At 43.2% G+C, this 20,322-nt stretch overlaps 1 protein-coding gene across 1 annotated transcript in view; it reads left to right on the top strand.

Moving 5' to 3' along the window:
- lrrc49 (leucine rich repeat containing 49) overlaps positions 1-20,322 on the top strand; it is a 44,754-nt gene that overhangs the window by 3,718 nt on the left and 20,714 nt on the right. Inside the window, exons 5-8 of the mRNA XM_071897359.2 lie at positions 3,613-3,756; positions 14,085-14,146; positions 17,250-17,397; positions 19,759-19,842. Coding sequence (XP_071753460.1) covers positions 3,613-3,756; positions 14,085-14,146; positions 17,250-17,397; positions 19,759-19,842 — 438 coding nt within the window. The remainder of the gene's footprint in view (positions 1-3,612; positions 3,757-14,084; positions 14,147-17,249; positions 17,398-19,758; positions 19,843-20,322) is intronic.

Raw genomic sequence — 20,322 nt, 5'->3', positions numbered from 1 at the left:
CGTTACTTGAGACAATTCCGGTGACGCGTGAAAATGAAATGAGTGACTTGAGAATGAATGAACGAATATAATCTTTGGTACTGGCCCCATCTGTAATGAGAGCAAACTCCATGCAGAGTTGGCTGTTTGTTAGCAGGCGGCTATTGAGGGTCAAATGATGAGGTTGCTTTTCCCTCAATGACCTCAAAACACTGTCTACTTGTGTGTGCTTATGCCAGTACACTACCTTTTTCAACTTATCAGAGACTTGACCACTTGACCAAGATGATGTGTGAAGTTCGAGTGAGTGAATGAATGAATGAATCAATCAATCAATCAATCAATCAGTGAATCAACGAATGAATGAATCTTTGGCTCTAATCTAATATCAGTACAGATACTAGATGCTTGTCTTCTTTTCCTATATGTGTGCGTGCTTTTCCCCAACACACTACTGTCACAAGCGTCTCTAACCACAAGCAGTAGATCACTTTCCTCCTTTCATCCTCCCATCCTCTGGCAGAGAGGCTCACATCACTCCCAGCCTATCCTTTTTACCCAGAAGGGCCATTTGTTTCTGTGGCAGGATGTTGTTATATTTCCAGTTTGTTGGATCTATTCAAAAGGGGATATTCTCTTTGGGAGTGTAGAACATCCAATCCACACTTGGCCTCAGTGACCAAGTGTTAGGGTTACAGTGTGACTTCACATTGTTGAATAAGCATCCTTTAGTCAGGCAGTGATGCCTCCCAGTTTGGGCAGTTGAGTACTCACGGGAGTTAGCTGATGCTCTCCAGGGTCTATGAAGCAAAGATAAAGTGTAACACAGTTGGAGAAGTCGGTTGAATTCACTTCCAAGGTAGAAATAGTATCCGTCATCCAAATCAAGAGCATGGTTTTGATTAGGCTTGACTGGTAGCGCGGGAAAGTGTCATGTTGATAAGTACGGGACTTGAGGTTAGGGGGAGCTGGGACGGGGTCTCACCCCGAGAGGAAGCTGTAGTCTTTGGTTTCATGAATGACATCTTGAACGCAAGGTAATCTGTTTTTGTGCCCTCTTCCCTGACAATAGAGGCCTTTCAGGGAGTGTTTGGAGTGTGATTACCAGTGGTTACAAGTGGTCACCATTTTGGAGGAGTGACACCGAGAGGGGGGCGTGTAATGTTATCACCTCCTCCACCCTGATCTTGTTCATCCACCGCACTGAACATAACCATTTACTTTTCTCAGGGTGGAAGGGGTGATAATGTTACTATCTCCCTTTTTGTTGGCGTGTCCCGCGTAACCATTGGTATCCACTCTCCAAGCATTCTTAGACAGGCCTCTATTGTGCTTTTGAACCAGTAATGTTTTATTCACATCCTAAAGAATTATTTTGCAAGGTGGAACAAGGTACGTAGACACTACATAAGTCTTTTACAATCACACATACTATACAGTCGTGGACCCCAGGAAGACTAACCTTTTTCCTGTGCATTAGGCTCTATAGGGACCCAACATAAATAATAAACAATACAGAGAAGATATTTTTCATAACCTAGAGGGGATAATCCAAGCAGGAAAACCACTTTTAACATATTTTGGATGCCTGACCTGCACCAACGGAAAGCACCTAAGTTGTGGTCTGTAACACTAGATCCTTAAATATTTTCAAATGAGATTGTCCAATCTACTCCGCTGAGAGACGAGCGCAGATAGAGGGGATGATGTTTCTGTGTGGTGACAGGTTTGATGTGGACGCCGGTCCTGCTTAGGTCAGTGATGCCCAAGCCTTGGCCTGAGATCGTGTTAACCCTGCAGTGCCTCTGTCAGTGTGTTGTTTTTTTTTTTTTATTTACACAGGTAAAGTTTGCTTTTTCATCCACTCCCTGCTTCACATTCATGCATTTACACACTTTCCAACTAGGTTTCCCCAGCCTTTCCTGTGATTTGAACCAGAAACCTTCCAGTCACAAGCCTGCTTCTCTATAACCTTTGGGCTACCACTGTCCTGTTGGTGTGTGGGGAATGTGTGTTGACTGTGGGTATTCCCCGGAGCTGTGAGACCACAACATAACTAGTGTGTGAAGCCATTTGAATGCAGCCCGATGACCTCACTCTGTTGTATCCATCAGCAGCCCAAACTGAAGCTGCTTGAAGAGGCTGTTTGGAGCGGACTTAATGCACTGCGGTTATTGTCATTTTGTTTTAACTCTGCTGCCCACCTGTACACACATTGTCAGTACAGCTGGACAGGGAAGCCACACACAGCTATGACATAGCACAGCTTGAGAAGTTTCAGCTGAAAAAGGATGATGAAGTATTTCTCAACATCTCTCTTGAAGCCTTTGAATTTAGAAAGCACGCCGTCTTCCACAGGCCCTCCTCAGCTTCATCTGAACATCTGTGCATTTTCAATACATCTGTGTGTCTAGTTTGGGAAAGCATATGATAACATAAGTTGTGTCAGCATGTTTTGTTCTTAACATATGGTGTGCTGACAAGTAACGCAAATGTGCGTTCTCAAAAGAGAGTCAGATGTTGAAAATGACACATTCCTTTTTTTAAGAATGTACTTCTAATCTGCTTCTCATTAAAAATCTTCCCGAATACACCTCCTTTGTTTGCCTCTGTGTCTATCCTTCATTGCATCAAACCTACTGTAGGAATCTTTCTAATGAGCCCATTTAACCTTTGAACTGCGGCGAGCCTTGGGTATTGTATTTGGAGGGAACTGGTGACCTTTTGACCCCTTCCTCACACATACAGTGTGCACTATAGAGGGGCAAACCCCTCAATGTCAGAATAACAGCCACTGGGGGATTCTCCTGAACTAGTTGAGAGTTTCATTCTGACAGGGGCCCTAAGTATCCCTCTCTCCCAGAGATTGATTTGGCAGAGAGAGAGAGAGAGAGAGAGAGAGAGAGAGAGAGAGAGAGAGAGAGAGAGAGAGAGAGAGAGGCGGGGGGCAGATAAGATTTCACCATCGACCGACATTCTATTCAGTTAATTTTAAGTCCTTGTTTGTTACTGTTTTGACGATGAAACGATGATCATTTGGAAGGTCAAACAGGAGTCACTGGCTTGATGTGAACTGAATATCAGGGCAGCGTGGAATAGTTCACTCTGAGGTTCATGAGAGTAATGGAGATGTCATTTCTGTTTTAGCTTCATTTAGCAGAATGTATGTAGCCCCAGGCATTGCAAAGAAAATGGGACACAGTGGTTGCTAGCTTACTTGCACCCCAAAACTATTTAGCTTTTAGACTAGATATACACAAGCTGTCTGAACATTTGCAGTTAGGCTGTGCTACCAGTCTCTCTAGATGCCTTTTAGCATTAGAAAAGTTATGAATTCTTACCAGTTTACAGTCTGTTGAGAGCAGAGATAGCTAAATATGTAAAAGTTGGAAAGACTAATATCGTAACAGGCTAAAACATGCTAAATAGATGTTTAGACTTGGTTCACCGCTGATCATACAATATGTGGTTTGGATGGGACTCTACAAATAGGGGATGAGTGTGTGCCACTCAAGGGTGTTTTGCTCACTTAGCCCTGCCCCTCTGTGTGTATCTAGATTATTATTATCTAGATTCTTGTTTTGCCTTATTTGATTGCACACGCTATCTTTGTCTCACTTTGCTTTCATCCAGATCTCCCAGATAGAGAACATGTCTCACCTGAGCGAGCTGCGGGTGCTGAACTTGGCGGGAAACAGCATCTCCAGAGTGGAAAACCTGCAGGGCCTGGACTCTCTGACCGAACTCAACCTGCGACGCAACTGCATCTCTGTCGTGGTGAGTGGCCTCTTCCTCCGATTCATTCCTGACTGCTGAAGGGTGGGATTTACGTATGTAGCCATTGTAGAAGTCACACATTTTATTTACCGCAAGCTTGCTGCACTACTCTGCCCTACGAAGGCAAAGGGCAGCAACTGCTCAGAGTGAAACTGAGAAAAAGGGCTTTAAAGTTTTCATTACTGCCCCACCAAATCACTTGTAAGAAGATTGTTGATATTGTGTGATCTGTTGACTTAGAAAGGGGTTATTCTTTATCCTTGTATCCTCCTCTGACCGACCAAATGCTGACATACAAAACAAAATCTCATTTTCAACCAAGATTGTTCCTGCCTTTTTCTTTTGTAGGGCATTACTGCTGCAGTTTTGCTCCACCTCCGAGAGGACATTCAGAAAATTGTGTTTTACTTCTCTATTCAGTGAAAATGCAAATAATGTCTGACAAAAGGTAGAAATATTATAGCTGTGTGTTAAAATATACCAGTTCTACCTACAGCAATTGAGAATGAACAGGCTGCAGTGTTTGTTACAGCACTAGTAAGTAAGATGAGTGCGGGATAGATGCAGAGCAGTGGACGTTTTTGATGGCTAGCCTATACCCCAGAAAGGGGGGGTTGACTGTAGCTGTTTTGCACTTCAAGGCCTGTGTGTGTGTGTACTGAGGCAGCTGTGCCGTGTCTGATCCGTAGGCCTTGTACTAATGCACTGTACAGATGTAACGGCTCAGGCTGTAATGATTCAAACCTGGCCCCAGATCGTAAACACTTCAGCTGCCCTGTCGTCTGTAAGAGCCGGGGACGGTGCTCACTTCAGGTGTGTAATGTCTCCTGCGCTGGAGCAGTTAGCACTCTGTGCTGCTGCGGCTGCCAATGATAACATATGAACGATTCCAACCGCATTCTGATGAACACACACATGCACACACACACACCCCGACACACTTTCCTTAGGCTTGTTTTTACCCCACGGCATCTGCAAAAGATGTGCGAATGATAACATGCGCTGGTAGCTCCCAACATCTTTCATCCTTTTGTCATCCTCTTGGAACGGGTCCTTTGCATGGTTACTGCGGGTCGGCTGTGTTATGGGATCACATGTAGCCGTTTTCCACTGTCACAAAACAACAAACACAAGAATTAGATGAAGAGAAGCCTCGGAAAAAAGTCTCTGGTGAAATTTATCTTGTTGGTGTTACCCAGGGAGACGTAGCTCATTACCCACAACCTCCCGCCGACTTTGTGGCTCAGTGGAAGTGAAACTGGATATTCTAAAAACAGAAATTCACTCCCCTTGGTTCCTATAGTTTTAATCTGATAAACAGAACAGTACATGCCTAAACAGGCCCCTTCATTTGTATGCAAATCCCCCAAGCCCTCTGCTGCTTCGTGGGGTGGAAAATAAGAACGCAATCCAGCATTGTGTCTTATCAACTGAAACCCCTCACCGCTGCTCACCCTGCCCGCTGCCTCAAAGTTGTGATCGAGCAACGCTACCACTCCTAATTGTCGGATGTAACGTTTTATTGGATGCGCAGGAGGGAGAAAAAAATCCCACCTCTCAGCAGATTCTCCGGTCTCTGTCATTAGAGGTGTTTGGTGCCAAGTGCTTAAAGCAGGCACAAAGTAAATAACCATCCTCCTCCAGGTGTCCAGGTTTTCCCTCTCATTCAAGGCAGATGTAAAGTGGAGTTTTGGACAGGAAAAGACACTGTGAGTGAGTTTCAAAATACGTTTAATACTTACATATATGTTGGGCTCAGTCATCCTACATAAAAATGGTATAATTATATGTATACGTCTACACATCTAGACACTTTCTGTACATATGTATGGCCCTCTGTAGACCTGTTAATGTATTTTCAAGCAGATCTTTGCACATCATGTATATTATGCTTTAATTTTCATATATTGTTTTTTTCATATTCTCATATTCTGCTCATGTTATATATTGCATATATACTGACACGTTGGTAAACTTAATTTCATCTTTAGTTCTACTGCTCCTACTGCTGCTATTTTGCACACTCTCTAAATGCTGTAATCCATACTTTTTCATAATTTTATCCATACATTTCTAATTAAAGTAATACTCCACATCATTTTCATATAAATGTAAATTTTGCTACTCTCTATTGCTTGCTGATATAACACAAAAGTGATTCAACCTATAGCCAGTTCATGGAAGCTTTTATATTTGCTGTTCTAAACACCTGGTGTCTGGTAGGTCTTTACCAAGAAAAAAAACTTGTCTGCACAGGAAGAGACTCATTTTAGGTTTCTGTTTGGAATAAATAGAAGAACTGGGTAGTTAGCATGAGCAGTGATAGCCACCATGGCTGAACAGACAAAGAAAAGAGCGCCACCTACAGAAACTCAAACTGCATCTACAGTAAATCCAAGGAAAAAGACGTCACAGTACTGGACACACTGTTTGATTGACAGGTGATCTCTGGGAAGAGCAGTGCAGAAACACCACAGCAGTGAGCGCTGAGCACCAAAGATGACCAAAAATCACAAAAAGGGAGGAACTCACAGATTGCCACTTTAATATGTCCTGTATTGATATTGTCATTTGAGATATTTACACAACTCCCATTTGCTCTATTCTTATTTATATTCTGTCTTGCTTTGCTGCATCCTGTTGTGTACATGTATGCACAGCAGCTGACATTCTAGCACAGAACAGCCAAGGCCTATTGTGTGCCAACTAAGCCCGTATCTCAAATCCACGCTATTGAAAGAGCAGCCACAATACCCAGTAGCTCACGATCGTTGAAACTCCCCCAACACACACATGTACCTGTGTGTTTATTTGAGCGCCTTTCATGCTCCTTTGTGGTGTGTGTCGTTGCGTGCAGCAGAGACAGTGGCGATGAGAGGTAGCGCTGTGTTTGTGTGAGTAATGCCTCTGCCAGAGTGCGGTATAACTGTGAAAATGAACACACGCAAGCTGTCAGTGAGCAGAGGGTGGAGCTGAGATGAAGAGGTGAAGGCACGGGCACAGACACACACAAATATACACACCCACAGGCATACAGGCACACACACAGAGCAGCACAGGTACACACACACACACACTCGCATAGGATTCTGTCAGCCGATTGGCTCTGATCAATTGGGTTTTTGGAAGAAGAGACCACATTGGTGGGCTTTTGTTATGCAGCACATCAGCCCAGTGATGACATCACTCCGTCTGAGACAGGGATGCTATATTTAGTCTCAGACAGAGCGCTGTGGCTGCTTCACCAACAGCCAGGCAGAGACTGGCAAAGACAGAAACTCTGAGACTGGTGTAGGGTCAGTATAAGGCAGCGCTGGATGGCATGACTTGCAGTTTTGAGAGAAGGAAAGAGAACACACCCTTGGATTACTGAAGTGTTCGCTGCAGCATTTTGCAGCTAACACAACAAAAAATGTCCGCACACTCACATTCTTATTCAGTGTGTTAAACAACCAACGTTTTGACATCTTCATAAGGATTATAGTTTCAGTTTCTCCATACATCATAAATGACTAATTCTGTATTTTAGTATTCTGTATTTTTGATCACCTGAAATGTAACTGTGTATTCATCAGGGTTTCTGTAGTCACTTGGCTTCTGTATCTCTGTAGCAGACAGTTTTTGCCCCTATGGGACTACACCAGCAGGCAGTTCTGCTAATGCTCAAGTAAGCACTCTCAGCGTGGTAAGACGATATTCCCTGGGTTGTAATTAATCTACAGTGAATTATGTGAGAGTTGACTCTTAGGAGGGGTGGCTTTACGCTCAACAGGCAACAAAGTAAGACACAGGGTCTGAAATCTACTTACATGGCACATGTATGGCAGGAAATCCGCTTGTCTTAGTAGTTTTATTCAGACAGTATAGGGATGCTGGATGGGAGACTTGGGGTTGCAGTGGGATTTGATCCAAGGCCAGCAGGGGTACATGTGGTTCCAGAGGCAGGGGTCTGAACTGTTACACCATGTTTGGGCATCATGTGTGATTAAAGCATCAATGCTGAGGCTACTCCTTGCTTAATGTTGCCCTAGAGTATTGTTGCCCAAAAGGCTTCCCTGTGTATTAATGTCTGTACCTGTTTTAACTGGACGTGTTGTTGGGATAGATAACACACTGTTAAGGTTTGGATCGCATCCTTTTTCCAGTCTGTAGCATCATTTTACATTTAGATTTTAGGCATTTAGCTGTGGCTTACAATGGGTGCAATAGTAGAATGAGTTTAAATTCACAGATCGCCAAAATTATAATTAAAATTATATAATTGTAAGACAGAAGTTCTAGGAAAATAATAAAATAGGAGCTAAGGAGAGAGGCAGAATGGTTTCTTTTGTTTGAGCATCCTTTGTCAGTTGAAAAAATGTCACCTCAATTAGATTCCATGACTGCAACACCGCCTACACAGGATGAGCATTTGAAGTTGTCACAGAGTATGAGACAGCACTTGTAACACATTATAACACAGGTGGCTGTGTAGAAATGGGAACAGCTGAAGTGCTGAAGTACCATGAAGTGAATGCCTATCAGTGGTGTGCCATCCTGGTTATTGGAGCAGTTAGCGACCGCGAATTGAATTTGTTATGATGAGCAAGCACATCCCCCCCTTCTGGTTTTGCTTTATTATTTTAATGAATACCAGGATAGGAAATTGATGACAACCACCAGCTGGAACATTTTGGCCAAAGCTGGCAAGTTAGTCTAGCCTCCATGTTAGCCATTTTCTGTGTGTGTGGGGGGGGGGGTTGATTTTCCCCTAACCAATCACTAGTGACTGACATATCCGGCCGCTCTGATGTTAGTTACACTGATGCTGGGCATATTTACTAACCAAGAATGTCGTCGTTTTAGACAAAAATATTGTCTTTGCAAAGACAATATGTTGAACGAACGGTTCAAACTGTAGTCCCGCACACAAAGGCGCTGATTTGCTTGATTGTTTCTCTGAGCGAGAACAAGCCGTTGACTAGAGCAATACCAGACTCTGAATTGCTCAACCAAATCTGAAGAGTGGGCGGGACGCGATTCAGGAGTCTGGAACCAGGCTAAAGTTAGTCTGCTCTGAAGAAGAAAAAAGCACGCTATATTTTCCTGACAGTGTTGTGCGATGCTTTTTTTTTTCATTATGTTTCATGTTGAGGTTTTTGTGCCAGTGATCAGCACCTCATGAACTTTCTTTCGGTGTGCGTAACTCCCACACAAAAGTTGCTGCTCTACCAGCCACTTTTGCAGGTAACTGACCATTACTTAGAGGTTCTTTCCTGAAAACATTCAGGTTGGTAAAATAGTGAAAGTGTCTGGTAACAAAAAAAAACGTTTCCTGCCATGATAAATAACCATTCATTTCCCTATGTACAATGCTTTAATTCTGTACATATAGTATGGTACAACCTCCGAAATGGGATTCTTTTTGTGTTCTACATGACATGCTTGGCTGGTAAAATATATAATATAAAGTGGCGGATGAATTTTGTAATGCATCAGCCACTATAACCAGTGGCAGAAAAAAACTTGATACCCCCCATGCACATGGCTTTACAGAGAGATAAAGAGAAAGGATAAGAGGTAAAGATGAAGATGCAATCCAAATAATGTAACTCTGGTAAACAGGCAAAATCACTATAGCAACTGAACAGTCTATGATTGGAAGGAAGGACATTATAAATGAGATTCTGGTCCTGTCTTTTTATTAGGCTTCTAGAAACAAAAACAAACTGCATGAGCTGAAAAGATGCACCACCAGTGCCAACAATAATGTCCCCTCTTTCAGGGATAAGTTCAACAGTCTAAGAACAGACCACCGCTCCTCAAGGCCGCTTGCTGTGGTAACTTCAGCTCTTACTTAGTCCAGTGGCTCATCTGATAGCATCTACTGAAACACATAAAGTTACGGAGAAAGGTGACTTGTGTCACTCCTGACAGAGGCTCGATCCCAACCCCCTCACCACAATCACACACTGACATGTTGACATATTTTACTGTGATATTTAAAAAAATTTAGTAGATATCAACTAATCCACATACTGACACACTGACAAATTTGAAAGTAACCTTTTACAGGTTATTGGCATTGTGTGCAGGCCGTACTCAGCCCCTGCCTGTTGGCCGATGTTGTAGAGAGGTGATGAAGGAGTGCAGTAGATTGAGTTTACATTTCAAAAACAGTTCTCAACAAAACAGTTTTCTTATACCGGTGCAGGAGGAGGCCATATGGGGTCACATGTGTTCATGTGTTTTGTGCCTGAAGGGGCGACTGTACTGTACTGCCTGCCTGCCTACCTGTCCATGTTTACTTCCTTTAGTTTCATCCTCATTAGTGCTTGCACAGCCTCTCTGGCTTCAGGACAACTCTCAGTGCGAAGATGGAAAATATCCAGTGTGGTAATGATTCTGAGCTGCACCACTGAAAGATATCCTAAGCTCAGAGAAGACAATCAAGCTTTAAACTTATTGACTTTAGGCTCTTTTATGGAATACTTTTCTGTTAAGCTAATACTCTTGGAAGGGTAGAAAGTCACTAACAAAGCCTGTCTCTGGTCTTAATGAGTTGAGACATGTTTCCTTTGTTGGTGGTGATTTGTGTGATTTGTGTAACTTGTTATGAGTTGTTTAATGTAGGCCCCTTTATTGTCTGTTCATATGCTTACAACGTGTTATTCATAGAGCCATTGATCTACAAACACTTAATGCTGCCCCACTGGTATACTAAGCCAGTGATCAGTAAGGCTTCACTCCTTCACTTTAAAAATGATCAAATTATCAACTAACAGCCATTAAGACTATGTTAACTAATCTGGTATTGGATAACCAAGAAATCACTGAATTTGCTTCTCTCACATGACTCTCCTCCTGCAAATGAGTTCACTTAACCACCACTTTCATCATCATGTGTACATGTGTGAAAAGTATGGTGATTACAAACAACTAATCGATGAAGAAAGTCAACTGAACCATCTGTATGCTCTTAGTTGACAAGAGGGGGCAGCCCAGGTCCTGTAGAGGCAAGGCTGTTGTTGAGTCTATAGGAAGTCTGCAGATGAGAAAGGTAACATAATCCTTTCTGTAACCAGAGAGTTTTGAAGAGTTTTTCTTCTCTCTTGAACTTCTGTATCAGGTTCAGCAGACAGGTTGCATCGAGACACAAAGTCACTCACTCACTGGGCCTCATTCATGAAACTTTTCTTAAATTGTTCTTACTTTTGTTCTTAAGAAACATGCCTACACAAAACCAACGTGGGATTCATGAAGCATGCGCAGAGTCTCGATTTTTGCGTATTCCAGGTGTATCTGATGATGAATGCCACTTGTTCCTTAATTGGATGCGCGTGCCTGTTGATGCTGATTAGCATAGGTAGACGCCCTGGCAACTCCATAAAAGGCCTGCTGTCTGAGGGGTCGTGCGCAAATGGAAAGCATTACTGGAGTGGTGGAGAATGGCAAACAGACCCAAGAAGAAAAATTAAAACTCTGAAATAGAAGTGTTGTTGTCGGGAGTGAACTTTTTAAAAGTGTAAGCGGTGGAGTGACAGCAACTGAGAAGAAAAAAAAAAGGCAAGAAATTACTGATGCTGTCAATGCTGTAACATCAGAAACACACACCTTGAATTAAATGAAAAAGAAACGGTTTGACTTAAGTCAGGTTAGGGTTAGTCTAATTCCAAATAGATGCAGTTTATTAGCTCCAGGCGGACGGCAGGGCGCTGTCAAAAGGATTGGGGGAATAATATGGAGACTGTGCTGTCATGTGACCAGCGGAGTTGGACAGTGGTTTAATTCAAGCAGCATCTCCATCTGATGGTAAGCTCAGGCTTTAGACTATATAATAATACTGTTGGTTTTGACTGTAGCTCTTAACAGGAGCTTTCTTCCTGTGGTGTCCAAGCACATCCAACAGCCTTCCAGCTCAGTATGCTGCGTTCTGTGGCGGAGCGAGTGCACGTATGATAATTATATGAACGCTGCTGAGGGGTCTGAAGGTTTATCAGTTGTGGCTTTAGCAATGTGGTCAAGGCAGAACCTCTATCACCTAGAGAAAAACTAGTCTTGAGACTCTGGTTAATTTAACTTCCATTCAGTCCAATATGCGCCGTGCGTCTCCAGCAGCACCTGCTCAAGACGCACGACACCCTACTGTTCTGCAGCACCAACGAGTCGTGGCTCCCTCCTGGACATGTAGGTTTAGGTTGGCGTCACAAATTAATTGAATGTTTATGGTGTGTTATTGTTTGCGATTTAAATAGGGGAAAGCGTTTGGATATGGTGCTTTGGTGCGCAGTCTATTGCTCCTGTGGTAAAATAAGATAAATAATATAATATATGTATGATAATATATATACGATAATAATTAATCACTTTAATCACTCAGGTTTCCAATTGAATAGAATTGCCTATGAATTTGTTCATATTGGCCTATAGCTTTGTTAATATGGTTATTATCACTAGGCTTACAAATGGAAACACATTTTGTTGTTGATAATGAGGTCTGGGACTGCTTTAATAGATTTCCCTTAAAGAATAAGGCATTCTAAGTAGAAACCCCTTCATGCGTAATGCCCCCGCGCATGTTTCCAAACACACGTAGATTTTGATCGTACCAAAGAACAAATTCAGGTAAGAAAAAAAATGATGAATGCCGAAATGTTCGTGGAAACGTTCGTAAGTACACTTTAAGATCAAATCTGATCGTACGCACGTTTCGTGAATGAGGCCCACTGATCCTATGCATGGATCCCATGGCTCAAACATATTAAGATGAAACTGATCAGTATTGCAATAGTATTGACATGACTGCAATACATTTTCATTGCAACTTTGATTGACTGATGAATTTTTTTTCATCCCTGAAATTTCACAGATCTAGCAAAAAACGGCGTAATACATTTGTTTTAGTGTATGCGTGCATCGTCAACGCAGAATTGGTAGAAATCCAACTCATGCAGCACCTGCATTGCAAGGCGATGCATCTGCAATGCAATGATGCAGCAGTAACAGATTCTCTCATTTAAACTGAATGAACTTCTATCGCAGTGCCGCAAGATTTTCATAGCACCTGTACAACTCAGTGGCTGAGTTAACCCAGGCTGTAGTGCTGAGTAAAGGCAGCCTTGACTGTGTGCAAAAATAGCCTTGGCTGGTCAGAGGCACACTACATCATTCACTGTGCATCTAAACACCCACGACACACACACACACACACACACACACACACACACACACACAAAATACTGTCAGAAACTCTCCAGCACTGCTCCTTTGTTTTCATTTATTTACTAAAGTGGGCATATGGGCCTTTGAAATGGGTGGGAGGATGGGTGAGTGTGCGTATGTGTGTGGGCGGGTGTGTACGCGGGGGTTAGAGTGTCGTACTGTATTCTGTGGAGAAGCTAGCATAGCCTAAACGCTCGGCTAATGTATCATTTGAATGGAGACAGGCAACAGTGCTGGAGGAGGCTGCGAGGCGGCGGCTGCAATATGGGCTGACGCTGACGCAGCTCATTCAGGCTGCTGCTGGGAGTGTCCGCTCCCCTCTGCTCCCACCAACCCTGCCCACACACACACACATACACACACACACACACACACACACACACGCAGCGCAGACCTTGCTCCTGCTGAACATGCTTCCCCCTCCCACACTGTCATCTGGTTAGCTGGAGTCGTGGTGGTTGTGACATTGCCTGTGTGTCTATGTGTCCTGTTGAGCTTGCCAGCCAGCTGCTGCTCTTCATCGCCCCTCCCACCCCTCCAGAAAACCCTCCATTGATTTTGATGCTCATCCTGCCTGATGAAGAAACAGATGCCTCCTCCGGACAAAAAACCCCCGCAATCAATTCCTACTGAACAATTCAAACGTACTTCTGTCGTGCCCTATCTATTGTTCTTGTGTGATGAGCTAGCTAGCTGCTCTGCGTCTGTGTGTGTGACTGAGTGTGTGTGTGCTTCCAATAAGCCGTGCGAGTTAGCCTCCTGCAGCAGGGGATCTCTGCATTAGCGCAGCACACACTCCGCTCTCCCTCCCCTCCCCCTTTTTCTCCTCATGCTCTCTCTCTCTCTCTCTCTCTCTCTCTCTCTCTCTACCGCCCCTCCTCTCCCTGTGCAGACGAGGCAGTGTGCTGTATGTGTGTGTGTGTGTGTGTGCGTGTGCATGCGCAGGGTGGATGAGGCTGCTGTATGCTGGCGCTGAGAGCTGCAAGGTGACTGAGGGAATGGAGAGGGATGGGGAGCTCTGAGCCACGCGCAGTGACGATGCAGTGCCCTCTTCCCGAGCACCTTCTCCTCTCCTCATCCCTCCATCTCTCTCTTTTTCCTCTCCCTGTTTCTCTGTTTCTTTCTAGACTGAGGTGGACCGCCTGCCCCGCTTGCAGCGCTTCTTTCTCAGCTGCAACAACATCGCCAGGTAAGAGCTCCTACTGCTTAACTCCCTCCTCCCCGCAAGACAGGGACAGGGACAGTGGCTGGCCAGCGCCACGTCCCCTCCCTTGGCTCTGGGCTGGGCCTGGCCAACATGCTGCAGGCAACACACACACACACACACACACACACACACACACACACATACACACACACACAAAGGACAGGATCGCTGTGGTGGGCAGTCTCTGCAACCTACAGACTGACAACCTGTGTTCTTTATTGTTGGTAATTAGCATGCCGTTACCTAAGTAATGGCTGCGACGGTGTTTTAAGTTATTTAGGCAACAGGGGAGGAGGGTGAGAGAGGGGAGCTCACTTGCACAGAGAATGAATGACAGATTTGGAAGTTGAGGGATTTTAAAAGCAGCGTTGCTAGGTGAGGGTGTGTTGCATGAATGGGAGGTCTATTTTGTTGCTTAGCGCGAACGTCAACCCCCCTGTACACACTTTTTCAATCACTGTGCTCTGTGTTTTTTTTTTTACTCCTTCCTTTCTGAGCCAAGTATAAACAGTCAGAGGTGTCAGAGAGTTTACTTGTTAAGGCAACGCAGGCTTCCCAATGAATGAGGCTGCCTCAGTATTGTGTTTGCCTGGAGGAGGGGCCTGTCTGTGGGATTCAGAGTAGGACAGCGTTACCATCAGCCTCCTGGACCTCAGTCACCTTGTGCTGTGATAGATCTGACCTGACGTTTCAAAGCCAGCACCCTGCTCAAGTGTCTGTATGATTCAGTACCTGGCATACCCTAACAAAGAGCATCAGTCATTGTCTTTATGTTAGCGAAATACACAATAAATAATGTTGATTTGGATTCTTGGTCTCTTCAGGGCTTTACAGTGACATTTTATTCAGGATATGATATCATTATCAGACTCAATAACATAATTCTTAGACTTGTATATTGGTAGTTCATGGTGAAGGGATTAAAAACATTTAATCAGTGAATCAAAGTTGCAATAAAAATGTATGTTGCAAAATATATAATGAATAACCACACCTGATCAGTTTAATATATTTGAACTCTACAATGGAAAAATGCTGGAAAAATATTTCCTCAGCATGATTATTGAAAATACCCATCCCTACGTTGAATCTCAAGTTGCACATGAGCTCCTATGAATTAAAATGGTGGCAGTGTAGAAATCTGGTATGTCTACCTTTTGTAACTGTACAATGCTGATAGGATAACAGTTGCTCTCTGTTGCTAGGGAGAGGGGGAGAACAGACATGTCTTCTTGGTGCGGTCAGTCAAAGCCTAATGGAGGGCATTGGAGCAAAAATCCTTTTAGAAAATGAATATTCTATTTATAACAATATGGTATTTGACATAACATATTTGGGTTTTATACTTGCCTGGAATACATACCTGATTTAAGTTACCCACCTTGCAGGAGGATCAAAAAAGGTGAAGTAGATGGAAAAAGGCTGGGGGAATAGAGTCCTAGCTGAAGTTGGAAGCTACAGTTTCCAACCACACCCCACTCTACACACAAACATTTTCAACATTCGCTTCTGATTTAGGGATGCACCGATACCGATACTGGTATCGGTATTGGTGCCGATACCAGGCTAAAATGGAATATCGGTATCGGAGATTTTACCCAAGACTAAAATCTGATACTGAAAGCCATGAGTAACATGTAAGAAATAAAAGCAAACTGTCTTGATTTTATGCATTTGTGGCACATAGAAGCCTGTATTTCTCAAACAGTGGGAAAAACAAGGTTTTTATCTCAATAATTTTGTCCATTGACCCCAAACTAAGGAAGTAATTGTACTGTGTTGTTTTGGGTTCGAAAGTTCAAGGTTTTCAGTTAGTTTATTGGAAAATATGCTAAAACAAGCGATGGAGAACCGACATGGACCTTCAAGAGCATCCCAGAACAGGTGCATTGACACATTTCACTACTGCAAGGACTGAGTGGCTGTATCATAGTAATAATACTAAGAGGGCATTGTTTACTGTGATTATGGGTACAAAAGTGATGCAATAGATAGGAGACGCAGCTGAGTACCATCAGCATCTCTGAAGTACCCGTAATCACTGTGAAGAACGCCCTCTTGGTTATTATTGCTACAATATAGTGCCCTCGGGTATAATGGCTGATAAACAATGCATAAAATGCATGTATGCTGTCTGAAAAACTGATGTAACCACCGTCATTCCACCAGCTAACTGTGCTTTATAGGAATTATCAGCATGTTTGGAACACATCAGATTGCTTATGAATCATTTGTTGAGGTCATTATCAAAAATTAGTACAACAGAATCTCCACTTCACCGCCTCCCTTTTAATTAATATATGAATTGTGAAATTTTCCTTTGCATCTGACTGAGCTCCAATGCTAATTCCTGTGCTTGTTCCGTACACAGTGCCTCCTAATGGGCTCCACGAGGCTCATATTCATTCCTTAATGTTTTTGCATGCTTCAAGACTCAGTCAAAGTTATTACCTAAGCCTCTCTAAAAGCCAAGGAAACCTCTGGGTATGGTCAGACATACAGCAGTGGAATAGTTCCAGAAGTAGTTCCAGGCGAATCATTCATCAAGGTCATTATCACAAATTAGTAATGATAGAATCTCCATTTCGCCGCCTCACACAGCACCACTGAGCTTTTTCATGTCTCTTTTAGCCACAGGCATGCTTGTAAATGTGTAGCTGATTTTTCTCTCTTCGTTGCCCCTTGTGTGCTGCTGGGCTGCCAGTGTGCCCGCTAAATTAACAGGTTTTCATGTCTTGTTGTAGCTGAGCTCTTTTAATACAAGCCTGGATTAAAGGTTAAAGAATCAAAGCAAAGATTGTCGGAAGTTGTCTTCTTTGACTCACCCAGTGGATGACTCAGGTTTTCTAATACTTAGCTCATCATGCCACTAGATGATTGCTAATATTCAGTGTATGTATATGTGTGTGTGTGTGTGTGTGTGTGTGTGTGTGTGTGTGTGTGAGACTATTGGCAGCTTGTATTCTTAGCCATCTAGTAATTAAAGCTTATTCTACTGTTGTTCTTACTGTAAATTGCTATGGGTAAGAGCATCAGCTGAATGCCTAAAATAATGTAAATGTAAATGTTCTTCCTCTGTGTCTAGTTTTGATGAGCTAGCCTGCCTCGGAGAGTCGTGCTCCCTTTCTGAGCTCACCCTGGATGGGAATCCTGTAGCCCTGGAGACATGGTACAAGCAGGCCGTCCTGCGCTGTGTGCTTCATCTGAGACAGCTGGACATGAAGCGCATCACGGTAAGGCTGGACTGTTTGTTTCCGTGTGTCTGTGTGTTTCTTTCAGGGTGCAAGATAAACACCGGCCACCAGCCAAATGCTGGTAAATGTTGGCTGTAGCTGCTAAATAGAAGTACGTGGTGAGCACCAGCTACTGTGGTTGGCCCGGGTTAGGATCAGTCATGTAGAGTTATGGCACACTTTAAGCTATGAGACACTCATAACTCATGGCTTTAGTATACTTTATATTTACATGTACATGTGCATGTGTCTGTGTCATGCAAAGTGCATTTATTGGCTAATGACCCTATGACCTCTATGTCTCTGCCTTATCATGTGCTGCAAAGGTACATGTTGATTCTTGAGAGCGACTCTGTTGGGCTCCTTGACATATCCACACGCTTTACTTTATTATTATTTCCTAGTTCAGAACAAACTTTGCATGAGCCCACATAGGCAGTCTCCCATTCACTGTCAATGGAGCATCTCCAGGCTCTTGTACATCTTGATGACACCACCAATTAGTCTTTGTTCTCTGGCATCAATGCTTCAACGTTTATCATACTCTTGCTGTGCTAGAGGCAAAGACATATGAATGAATGACGCGGGAGACTGAGCTAAGCATTTGTGCTGCATTTAAATCTAATTTAACAATACAAAGTTGCTGTTCCCAGGCATACTGGGATTGCCTGATTGCCCTGCAAACATGATGTCATTACTTTCACACTGTACAGTTTGCCAGCAAGGCGCTTCAGTGGAGTATCGGCATGCTTTTAGAGTCTGTCAAGCAGGCAGCACCCAGGTCTGAGCTTGTACTTTTGAAAGAGTATGTAAGTACCACACACCTTGCCCTCAGAACATACTGCTGCTGTGGTGGAAAAAACCTCGTAACTCCAATTTCAACAGTTTTCATGTTTTTACTTGAATTTAAAGTTCATGTGGTCCTTTTACAGGTTGAGCAGGTTTCATGACCCCAGGGACCATTAAACTCATCCAAAACAAGATGGGAGAGCTTCAAAAATCTATAGCTGTTAATCTGAAAAAAGGCTGTTTTTTTCATTCCTGAAAAGTTTACTTTTGGGAGATGCAAAGTTTTGATATGACAGCAGCGATGTAGGCCTACAGTACCAGTAGAGTCTTCCATCTTTTCAAACCGTGTCATAATATTGCTGCGGGGAAACTTTCCTGCAGCCACTGAAGATCTAGATTTCCCCCTCCATCTAATTTGTAAAACTTGCCCCAAGTGCAGTATGCTGTCAGTAGCGGTGAGATCAGATTATTTGAGATAAAATCTATGCCTGGCTGTTGGCAGATTGGCTATTATTTATGAATGAAATGAGAGTTAATAGTGCAAATGAGGAGGCGCTTCTGTTCTGCTTTGAGGCAGAATCAATAAATGCCAAGACACTGCTCCGCCGTCTCCTGTTGAGATATACTGTATGTGTTAATGCAGTTTGGATTTTTTCAAAAGCTAAATGATGGGTGTTGATGGCAGATGATTTTCAGAGGGACTGGGCCTGCTGGTTGCTTGCATAGACTAGAGCTGTCCCTGACATGTCATTAGTCGACTAATAGTGATAGTATTTAACGACTAATCAAATAATACATACAATCCTACTTCTTTATCAAAGCAGACTAATACATATTTGTGAGTATTGTTGCTAATGTCAGAGGTGTACCCATAATTTTCTGGAAATAACTGTTTAATGTTTAAAAAATCTTTAAAACCCATTAATCAACTGAAAATATTTTAGTTGACTAAAACCATAACAGCCAAACATAATCGACGCCCTAACAAAGACAGTCTAACAGTGATACTGCTGAAAATTAGCACTCTCTGTAATCAATAAGATATTGATCAGATGTCACAGGATAGCATATTCATTTTGGTCATTTTTTCCATTACACTCGGTTTTTTTCACACAAATTGGTTTGAAATAACGACAAATAGGCCTAACACCTCAAATCGTGTCTCCTTCACCAGCTGAAAATGCCACAGTACCTTGGATCCAAAGTCAGGCTATCGTTTTGCCTCTATTGATCAGACTGAGGCATCTTTCCTGCTTGCTCGTCACAGAGAGCCGAATATCCCCCAGCTCTCAGCTGGCACTCTCAGATTGTGTTGGCAGTGTTGCATTCTGGGAGTTTTGGCTCTCCTCAACAGCTGGGCTCAGTTGATCCGAGTCTGAAAATCAGACAGATAATCCTGTGATGCAGCCGGCTGGTGTGAGAATCTCCCTCAGCCTCCACGGCGGTCCAATTGCCAGTCCCGATGCAGAGGATAGTCTGACTGACGACGTTCTCTGTGGCTCCCCTCTCTCTTCAATTATTCAGAGGCCATGAATGGAGCGACACCCTGATTGTACCGGCTGTCTCTTTCAGGACGAGGAGCGGCGCATGGCTGGCGTACAGGCTCGAAAAGAGGAGGAGAAGAAGAGGGAGAGTCACAAGCAGACCATTCATAAGGTACCACTCAGATGATCTTGCTCTTGTTGTCTATGTCTCTCTGCCTGGATTCACATTCTAAACATACAGTACATACACAGTGCTAGCCTATGTCTTGGCAAAGGGATTAAGCAGTCTCCTCTGTACCCAGTGGTGCTCTTTTAAATACGTTTGATGTTATATGATTAGTTACTGTTGATAGTAAGTGGATTATTAGTTGCTAGGTTCAAAGTACTAGATGAAGCTTTGATAACATATAGATTAGTGATAAGAAGCACCTGACAAAGTGTGTCACCCATCAGCTGAATGTTTTATGTAGTTTAATGCAGTGTTTTGCATCTGATTTTCTTTCCTGTTTGTGCAGCTTGCCTGCCAAAACATTTTATATTAGAAAGCTGTTTAAGCCATTAGGTCATAAAAATATGACATTTGTGCTTTTTTTGCTAGTTTGACCCACATTTTACCTCTGGTGACTGCACTATTACCTAATGCGTCATGGGA

This window comes from Centroberyx gerrardi, chromosome 1 (assembly GCF_048128805.1).
Source record: "Centroberyx gerrardi isolate f3 chromosome 1, fCenGer3.hap1.cur.20231027, whole genome shotgun sequence".
Classification (NCBI taxonomy): Eukaryota; Metazoa; Chordata; class Actinopteri; order Beryciformes; family Berycidae; genus Centroberyx; species Centroberyx gerrardi.
The sequence above is the reverse complement of the archived record's forward strand: the minus strand, read 5'-3'. Positions and strand labels throughout refer to the sequence as shown.